General features: G+C 41.2%; 1 protein-coding gene across 1 annotated transcript in view; it reads left to right on the plus strand.

Annotated features, from left to right (window-relative positions):
* The window catches only part of TTLL12 (tubulin tyrosine ligase like 12), a 31636-nt gene extending 21294 nt beyond the window's left edge, over positions 1-10342 (plus strand). Inside the window, exons 8-14 of the mRNA XM_009570012.2 lie at positions 22-216; positions 1764-1875; positions 2699-2850; positions 2937-3018; positions 3438-3506; positions 5679-5817; positions 8208-10342. Of these exons, the coding sequence (XP_009568307.1) occupies positions 22-216; positions 1764-1875; positions 2699-2850; positions 2937-3018; positions 3438-3506; positions 5679-5817; positions 8208-8359 (901 nt within the window). The 3' untranslated portion in view covers positions 8360-10342. The remainder of the gene's footprint in view (positions 1-21; positions 217-1763; positions 1876-2698; positions 2851-2936; positions 3019-3437; positions 3507-5678; positions 5818-8207) is intronic.
* The last annotated feature ends 48 nt before the right edge of the window (positions 10343-10390 follow it).

The raw sequence follows: 10390 nt of genomic DNA on the forward strand, positions 1-10390 counted from the left end.
AGCAACTTCTCTGTTTTGTAGGAAGCTAAGTGAGGAAAGGCCTGAGGTAATGCTGAATCAGTTCCCATGCGAGAACCTCCTGACTGTCAAAGACTGCTTGGCATCGATCTCCAGAAGAGCTGGAGGACCAGATGGGCCAAAATGGTTGCCTCGTACTTTTAACCTGCAGACAGAATTGCCTCAGTTCATCAGCTACTTTCAGCAACGTGACAGAAGGTGGCTTGTGTTTCTACTTGTTTGTGCTTTCTTGATACCACTTCTCTCAAAGCCTGCATTTTGGGTTTGGCAGCTGGTTTTGCCACCTTGAGTTTGCTTTTGCTGTGCTGCATTTATGTTCAAATTAATTTTACCTGGAAACTGTGATGTTTTTAGGCATTTTCTTTAAGAGTAGTTAAGCAATGCATTTTGAAACACAGAAACTTCACCATGACTTGAATGTGGATTTGAAGCTGTTTTTTTGTCTAGTCAAAATCTTACCTCTTGTATTTAACAGATCTGCAAAGGATCAAAATGTGTTTACAACAAATGTTGGGGTTTTTTTGAGGGGCAATCAGTAGCAGTTGTTCTTGCATTTAAGGCAAAGTGGAAAATGTTTAAAGTACTTGGGTTCTGTAAGGTTGTGAAAGTAAATTTTAGTTTTAGTGTTAGTCTAAAGCAGTTGTGGAGCTTTAGGGTTTTAAATACACATTCTTTCTGCTGCTGCGGCTGCATTGGAGTGGATGGAAACTTAAGATTTTTCTTCTTCTTGCTAGGAGAGTTAAAGAGAGCATTAGGTGCTGCTAGTAGAAGAACCTCTTATGCCTGGAATAGAGTCTTCTGGTTGAAAAGTTGCTTCTTTGGTGAAGCTGGCTTATGATGCCACCTGCCAGGTGTTTCATTTAGTCCTTCTTTGCTCTACATAGTCTGTTGTTGACTGACACAACCAGGAGAGAGCACTCCTTCCATGTATCCTCGTGTTTGGAGGTTTAATTCCTTTTAATACCAAGGATTGACCATGAATGCAATATGTATGTAGGGAATGGCACGGAGCGGACAGGAGGTTTCAAACAGACAAACTAGACTGTCTTAACACCACTAACTGCAGCTCAGTTTATGCTGTTTGTCATGAAGCTCATGAAGTTTCTCAGAATGCTTTAATCATGAGAGGAAAGCAACAAGTGTCACCCTTCCCTTACTTCGAAAGATGTATTGAAAGAGCAGCATGTTGCCTGTTTTCTTCAAAGATATTTCAAAGACCCTTGAGGTGACTAGTTACTAGAACGTAAGAAAATGGTGGTGTGCTTTCATTTTCTTGCAGTATGAACTGTCAAGATATTGTGTGATGGTGTCTTTTTAGTATAAATGATTTGCAGTTGTTATTAGGAAATCAGTTTTGAAAATTGCATGATTGCCAGAATGTTCTCAAACTCCTGGCAGAATGCCTTCCACGCCATGACCTGTGTGTTTTCATGATGATGCTGTCTTGTTGATGGGCTGTTCTCCCCTTCTGAAGGAGTCAGATGCAGAAGAAGGAAGTAAACGTTGAGAGCATGCTAGGCCTTAGCTGAAAAGATCAGTGAAAGCTACTGCTGCCTTTTCTCCCCTTTACACCTGAAGGCCTACTGCTCCCATCTGTCAGTCAAAAGTCCTTAGTTCTTGCACTGTAGCCGACAGCTATACAGTATATCTCCAGGGGAGTACAACGATCAGTTCAAGCAGATGTTCAGACAGATGAATGAGGTGGATACTTAACAGGTGTTGGCTTCTCTCCCTTTTGTTCTCAGAGGAGAAGATAACCACTGGATATGCAAGCCATGGAACTTGGCCAGAAGCCTGGATACCCACATCACCAACAGCCTTAACAATATCATCAGGCATAGGGAAAGCAGCCCAAAGGTTAGAAAGCATGGGTTTGAGTGTTATTTAAAAGGGAGAGCCAAAGAACCTGCTTCATAGAAGGAGGTCTAAAAATACAAAGAAGGAAATGTATATACTTCAAAAATTGTATGCAAGCTGTAAGCATACAGCTTCAATCAATTCACAATTGATCCCAATTCAAATTGGTCAGCTTCCTTTGTTGCAGAGAGCCTGGTGTTTTCTTACTCAAAAAATAAAACTTGGCCTGACAGTATTGAGTGCTCCAGTGTGGTGCTGCTTTAATGCTAATCCTCAGACTGCAGATAAACATACATCAGCTATAGATAGCATTGGTCATAAATTTTGGAACATTATTGCTTCTGTCCCCTGGTTGATCATTATTGCTGATCCACAGCTCTGCTCAGTGACACAAACTACTGCCTTTGCCAACAATAGATGACTCATGGAGCTTTTTACAGGGAGTCTGCAATATGCAGTCATACATCAGAGTGTCGCTTCAGCATTATTTCTGTTGGTGTGTGGACTGCGTGTATTTTCTGGAATGAAGAAATGCACAAAGAATTGCTTCACATTTCTAGCTCAAAACAACAAGGTCATGGAAATTATAAATAAAATTAATTTTTTCATTTCTAAAAATGAGTTAATTCTGCCTCCCCTTTCCCCATGTGATGTTTGGGTTAGATAAAAGGTACCTATTTGCATAACAACATTGTGTATTCATGTACATTCCTAAAGAAAAACTGGAGCGCACAGAAGGAGACCTTAAATCATTGAGATCCAGTGACACTTTGTTTTCATTTCAGTTGGATTATATTTACTGAGTGTTTTTGCTTTGTTGCAGGTCGTGTGCAAATATATTGAGAATCCAGTCTTGTTTCACCGAGAAGACGTGGGGATGGTTAAATTTGACATCCGTTATGTTGTATTGCTGCGATCTGTAAAACCACTCAAGTTGTTTGTTTATGATGTATTCTGGCTGCGCTTTTCGAACAGGTAATTACATTCCTCTCATTAGTGTGTGGGTGGGCCTAGATTTAAATCTGATACCTTGGAAAATAAGTAATGGTTTTATTCCTTAGGGCATTTTCACTTGATGACTTGGATGACTATGAGAAGCATTTCACAGTTATGAATTATGCTCCTGGTGTAACATTAAAACAGGTGAGAAAACAGTCCAAAATATTCCTTCACCTTTCCATTGTTAGAAAAACTTCCAGTACCTCCTTTGTGACTGTTGACAAATAATCTGTTTCACATCCACTTCAATGAGCAGTGTGTTGGAAGTACCCTAGGTCCTATCCTAGATACTTCACCCTCTTCTCCATTAATCATCTGTGATTCTAGAAGGTAACACAAACTTACATCCTGAATGTAACCCACATTGACAGATGAGTAAAAGAGTTATTAAAATGGAAGTTACTCACTGTCAAAGACTGCTATGTGGTCTTTTGTAACAAGGAAAGTATTCAGCAAGTATTGGTTTGTGTGAATGGCAAAAAATATTCAGTGTCCAAGTCTCTTGTCATCTGGTTGCTCAGTCACTTCCAGCCCAAACAGTCTTTGTTGCTAAACTGTTGTAGGTACACTGCGAAGAATTTATTCCTCTGTTTGAAAAACAATATCCTGAATATCCATGGGCAACAGTACAGGTAAGTCAGCAATTCATCTTTCTTGTATAAATTTTCATGGATCTCATTTTACTCAGCAAACTAGCTTTTCCAAAAATGTTGTGGTTTTTCCTCATAACACATACTTAACGTGTGTAAGTTCCACAAAGGACAACAAACATCAACCTTTAATTTAGAGCATTTATTAACTTAGCAGAATTCCTTCTCAAACGCTATGTAGTTAGCATTTGAGAATTTTTTCATTATTGTACTATGAGAATTCTTTATATCAGACTTTGTAATAAAGCCAGTCCTCACTACTCTCCAGAGCAGGATCTGTTTTTCTTGTGAGTTCCATCTTTTTTGCAGAAGGTTGCCAATAATTGAAGCCTATTGTTGTGAAGACTTAGTATTTCCCCTGTAAAAAGGCAGGGAAGTCTAGAATGTAAAATGTGATCACTGCAGATGTTGCTTACTTGACTGTTGAAAAATTGTTTGCAAAGCCTTCAGTACTCTTCCTCTCAGTAGAATATTAACTGATTCTGAAAAGTTGAACCACTGAAGTATTCAGACTTGCTTCCTTTATTCCAAATGGCTTAATAAGTTAAGGAGCTGTCAGAACAAGTAGGAAACTAAAGTAGATTACAGTGTATAGTCATCTCAGTGAAATGGCTTCACAGGTTTTGATTTATCTATTTTAAGCAGCGCTGTAGGTCTTTAGATCTCCTGATACGCTTTCAGGTTTGCTTGCTATGCCAGTGCACTGAAGCTCGCTCACAAGACAAGGATGTGCCCAAGTGGCTGGGAGAAATAAGCACTGCCCCTGCCCACAGCTGGACTGGGTGGTGCAGAGGCTGCGTTTGTATACTGTAGCATATTAAAAGAAACCAAATTAGGGTGATCCTCTCTCTTTTCTTAAAGACCCCTTCTCCACCAACATAATTATCTCTGAAGTAGTAAGTAGGAATCCCTGTTTGTTAAATTAAATTTTGCCTTTGAGACTGTAGTGTAGAATTTCTGTCTGCTGCTCCAGCTTCTCTGCATTAGCAAGCTGGCCAGAGCCCTGTCTCTGGTTATTGTACTAATGGCTTTTCACAAGAAAACATACAGTTCTCTAATACTAGGGCATCTTTTATCTGTGAAGAAGAGGCTCCAAATACTACAATTCCATAAACCATGCAGGAAGGCAGATGAGGTCCTTCTCATTGATTTTTTGCCTGTAATTCATGCTTGCAAGAAAAAGCTGAATGTCAGGAGATGTTTCAGAAAACTGAATTGTTGCATTTCTCCATATTTATCAGCAGCTAGAAGATGCAAAATTAATGGTAGCTGACCATTTTTATGTGCGTATGCTTTCAAAAGTGAATAAATCACACAAGTGTGCGTTGATTTCCGTAAATCAATTTACATCAGTTTTAACTAGAACCTCATATCCAATCAGTGATACTCAAAGCATGACAGGTTTTGCAACATTAGCTCTAAAGTAGTATGGAACAGACTACAAGGGATGGAAAGAGACGAATCAAAATACGTGCTGTAGGTTACCCACAGCAGCACTGTGTGCACAGTAGGAATCATTACATCATCTTTTCATTTGCTGAAGGAGTGGGTTAACTGCACTATAAACTCAGTGCCAAAAGTCACACCTGTATGTTCTTTCTGTTTTATTTCACTTCCACATTGGATATCTGCTTGTTTCTCAAAATACAAATGCAGTTTGTTCTTCAAATCTCCATGTCCCCACAACCACAGGTGGTGTTACTGGGTAGAAGGCTTTTCATTGCAGAACAAAACAAAACAAAGCTAGAATACAGCTTAATAGGCAGGGAAAAGTCAGAACTTCGCAGTTGTACTGCTGATGTTCACAGAACTCTCCTGGGTTTTCTTTTTCCCTCCTCTACACATAAGTGCAGTACTCTGCATAATGCCTGAGAAAGGTCTTCATTCTAATACTACATGCCCTATTTCAAGATTTCCTTAGTGCTGGTTTGCTTCTTAGAAAAGTTATTGGATATTGCTGAGGGCTCAGCACTTTCACTGTATTGTCTTTAGGTCTAAATACACATTTATAAGCTAATAGAGTACAGATTTTTGTTTGGCTACTGTAATTCATACAAACTTTTAAAAAACATGCATTCAGTGATTAAAAACATGTTTATTGCTTTTACAGGACCTCGCTCCTTATTCAGTGACTTCTTTTTTTTCTATTATTAGGGAAATATTTTTAAGGCATTTGCTGAACTGTTCCAAGTTGCTTCAGCTAAACCTGCACCTCTTGGCATCTGTGATTATCCATCATCAAGAGCAATATATGCCATTGACTTAATGCTTAAGTGGGACACCAGCAGAGATGGTGAGAAGCTCATTTCTTTGTATGTTGACTTCTTAATATTTGCACACTTTTTCAGAAGTTTTTCTTCTGGATCAGCTCTCACTGTTTCTCAGGCAGTGTGAGCTGCATGCTCTGTGCCTCCCAGTGACACCAAAGCCTATCTGCTGTTGCAGATATGTGAGGTTAGCATCTGCCATGCTGGTTAACAGTAACGATGAGGGAGCTGTTAACTGTGCTTGGCCGAGTCCTTGCTTCCTTTGTGCCCCTGCTACTGCCATTCTCTGTTAAACACAAAAAAAACACACACAAACTGCCCCCAGCTTTACAGCAATCTAGTCACTCTGCCAGCAGCAAGTTTTCTTTCCCATTTATGGTGAGAGAATGTCTGAAATACCTGTCTCTTTATGAAAGCCTTAAGGAGATGTCTTCCTGTGGCTTCCAGACTTGGCCTAGTGTCTTCATTGCACAGTTATGTATTAAAACAGGGAAGGGACCACATTCACCATTGCAGCACTGTTGATGTCCTCAGTTGTTGCAAAGTCTCTGCAAGGACAAGTATGTGAAACTGTGGCATGTTAGTGCCACAACATGCGTCACAGCCTGCAGCCTTTCTTCTAGCCAGGTGTGGAGGACTGGCAGCAGACTTTGCCAGACAGGGTGAATTCTTTATCTCACCAGGAGGCTCAAAAATGTTCTGTAACTGTGCTCAGCCCAGAGAAGTGTCTCTTATGGGTGGAAATGCAGCAGAGGCACCAATACAAAAAGGACTGCTGGATGAGTACAGAACAGGACTGAATGTACTCTCTTGTGACACTGTGATTCCTGGGACACAGGGAATTCCTCTACCCAGGTTTGCCAGAGGAGTGATTAGATGATCTGTGTTTGGTGGTGCCCCAGCTGCAGTGGCTGGTTCTGTAAATACTGAATCACTTTTATGGAGGGAAATGATTGAGAAATAGGAGGCATAGAATCAAGCCTTTGCTGTTCAGATCAGGTGGAGCAAGTGTTTGAATTTGGGCCTGCTACATCCACGTTGAATGCTCTTTCACCTGTCACTGAGTTCTCTTGGATGGGAGAGGCAAAACAACTTGCTGATATTATGAGCTGGACAGAAACTATTGTGGTAAAAGGACTGACTTCACATTACAGCCCTGGCTGAACATGGGCTGCACGGGTCCGTAGCTTTTTGAAGATGGTACACGGGGTATGAAACTGCGGCTGTGGTGCTGTAGGTTGCTAGGACAAATAGGTTACTTGCTTCTGTGCAGAGCAGAGCATGGTTTACCTGTGCATCAGAAGCTTGTACCCATACTTACAATCTCACCACTAGACAGGAAATAACATCATTTGTTTCTTATAGCGCAGAATGCATTTGATTCTGAGCTCTGAACTCTACTCATAAAGTTTTAAGAGAAAATGAAATTCCTGACCTCCTTCTAGGACTGAGATGATGTGGCAGGTGGGAGTGGGTGAAGTGTAAAGGAACAGGACAGCTAGAACTAGAAAGGTAGATATCCAGGAGCTTTAAGAAAGGAAGGTTTGTACTGAAACGTGAAAGGAGAAGCAGAGTTTTCTGGAAGATGTTTCAGACAGTCAAGCAAGACAGGGAGATCCTATTAAATTACTGCAAATTTTTGTTCTAAATAAGGCATTGGATTAGCATAGGGCTTGCAAAACCTGGAGTATTGTGCCCAGTTCTGGAATCCCTAACATAAGCAGGATAGGGAACTGTTGGAACAGGTCCAGAGAAGGGCCACAAAGATGATCGGAGGGCAGGAGCACTTCTGCTATGAGGAGAGGCTGAGAGAGTTGGGGTTGTTCAGCCTGGAGAAGAAAAGGCTCTGGGGAGACCTTATAGTGACCTTCCAGAACCTGAGGGGGGCCTGCAGGAGAGCTAGGGAGGGACTTTTTATAAAGGCATGTAGTGACAGGATGAGGGGGAATGGCTTTAAATTGGAAAGGGGAAGATTTAGATTAGACATTAGGAAGAAATTCTTCACCACAAGAGTGGTGTGGCACTGGCAGATGTTGCCCAGGGAGGCTGTGGATACCCCATCCCTGGAGGTGTTCAAGGCCAGGTTGGATGGGGCCATGAGCAGCCTGATCTGGTGGGAGGTGTCCGGGGGTTGCAGCTGGATGGGCTTTGAGGTCCCTTCCAACCTAAACCATTCTACAACTGTTGGATAATTGTCCTCTGCATAATGATGGTAGCACAGACCTCTGTCCCTCATGAAAAAAAAAAAAAACAAACCCAAAACACACTGAAATAACAAACACTGGCATGCCACCTTGTGTCATAAAAGATGGCTTTTCCAGTCATTTTTTTATAATCTTCGACTTAAAGACAGGTAGTGGTTCAGGAGCTCTGTGCATCTTGTATTAAGAGGTAATGTTTGTGTTCCCCTTGACAGGGAAAAGAATTATGCAGCCTCAGATTCTGGAGGTGAACTTCAATCCTGACTGTGATAGAGCTTGCAAGTACCACCCTACCTTTTTTAATGATGTCTTCAGCACCCTATTTCTGGATGAAACCAACAGCTGCCACGTGACGTGTATTGTCTAACCATGGGAGGCTTGACTAGTAATTTCTTTCCCAGATATGCTTAACAGCAAGATAGATATTTCAGTTCTGTGAGCTGCTGATGCAACTATTTTCCTATACTGGTAACCCAGGGAAAAAGAAAAAAAAAATCTTATCAGAAGAATATGCATATATTGTATACTGTATTGATAATCATTTTGTCTGCATTTTCCTTGTCTTGCTTAGTTTGATAAATCATCAGTTTGTCTTGACCAAATGTATTGTTTACTGAGTATGTTCTCAAAATAGGACAGTAACTGGAGCAATTGACTTGTTTTTCAGGTAGCCTGATTGCTTGCTTGCTTGAGGGCAAACATTACACAAGATCCCCATGTCAACATTAAAACTATAATTTACTTGAAGCACGTCGGAGTTCGTATATCTCTTTATCTATCCCTATGTTATTCAAAGATCTAAAGTGTTCTGATGGGAAAATAATAAGGTATTTCAATGCAATGAACTAGTAGGATAATGGGATTAAAGTTTTGATGGCTCTTCCCATTTTTCTTATTTAAAAAAAGGCAAACAAAACCCACAACATCTAGGAATCCTGTAGTGCTGGCTGTCATCATTAGCCTGCCCATTAAAGATGCTAGAGTTTTTGAGAAGGGGTCAGGCAGGCAGTGAGAAGGACGCAGTGTCTCGAGCAGCAGAGGAAAGCAAAAGCAACCTGACAGAATTAAAGGGATTTGGGAAACTGCTAGAAGCCTAAGCAATCTTTGGACTTCAAAATTTAGGGCCTAAGATAGAGGTATTTGAGAGTGGGTGTCAGTTTGAAATCTATCATTCCTAATCTTTCCTCCCTCCTCACATCAGAGTAACTGGCTGAAATTTAGAATGTATTTATGTTGGTTTGTACGCATGTACATGTTGCAAAAATTCTACTGTCTGTCATGAGGTATATATATATATGAGGTGGCTAGTATTTTTTAAAGCCAGTGGCAGCCATCAGGATCTGCTTGAGAGCAGAGTACAGTTATAAAATTGTATAAATGCTCTGAACCTTGCTTCAGGCTTTGCAAATAGGCAATGTGTTACCCCTCGGAATCAGGAAAGGAGAGGGATATTTCAGCTGTTTCAGGCAGGTTTGCAGAAACCTACTTCTTCCCACTGACTAGAACATAGGCTGAAAAAATAAACCATCTGTGCCTTACGAAAATTCAGTCATTGCATAGGTGGGGCAGAAGGGAGAGCTGGATTGCACAGCCAGAAGTGGTGCTGACAGCCATATCAATCTCCTGTGTGAGTCAGAACTTTTCTGGACTCCTTACTTAAATGTGATTAAAGAAGCGTGGTGAAATGCTTAACATAGTTGTGTGAGTACCTCCAGTGCAGGGAAAAGTTTGTCTGTGAGATAGATTACAGTAACGGGTGCTTGAGACTAGACATAAGGGGCCATGCAGTGCTGCTCAGCAGATGTGACTTGTAGGGGAGCAAAAGGCACTTTTTGCCTTGAGAGTAGCTGAAAACGTGTAACAAAATGCCTGTGGATCTTATAATGAGGTAGGTTTCCCTCGTCACAAAGGGAGAAGTAATGTCACACTTAGCAAACCAGAAGAATGATTTTTATAAAGTCATAAGATTTATACAGTGGGGCCACAAGCTGTGGGCAAAAATAGCCTGTTGTGCTCTTACACAAAAGAGATGTTTTTATCTTACAGGAAGCAATGAGTTGAACTAAGCTTCCCAGATCTTACTGTGTCAGCTACCTTAACCTTGCAGGAGAAACCCTTGTTTCTCTTTCTAAGCAGCTAAAGAGAGAAGGTGCAGGTAGGAGACACAAGTAGCTGTGATGTGGGTCCTGCTCTTCTGGGCAACAGACCCACCCGTGACCTGGCTGCTGGCGCTGCTGTCAGGGTCTAGTGATGAACCAGCATCACACTGATGGTCCAGGTGCTGCTGGTGATGCCTCAGAATCACGTGCAGGGGGCTGCTGAATGTTTGTGTCCTCTCAGTTTCTATCCAGGTGCTCTGAATTCCCTGTTTTGTCTTGCCCATTGAATGGTAGGAAGA

This window comes from Cuculus canorus, chromosome 1, assembly GCF_017976375.1.
Source record: "Cuculus canorus isolate bCucCan1 chromosome 1, bCucCan1.pri, whole genome shotgun sequence".
NCBI lineage: Eukaryota > Metazoa > Chordata > Aves > Cuculiformes > Cuculidae > Cuculus > Cuculus canorus.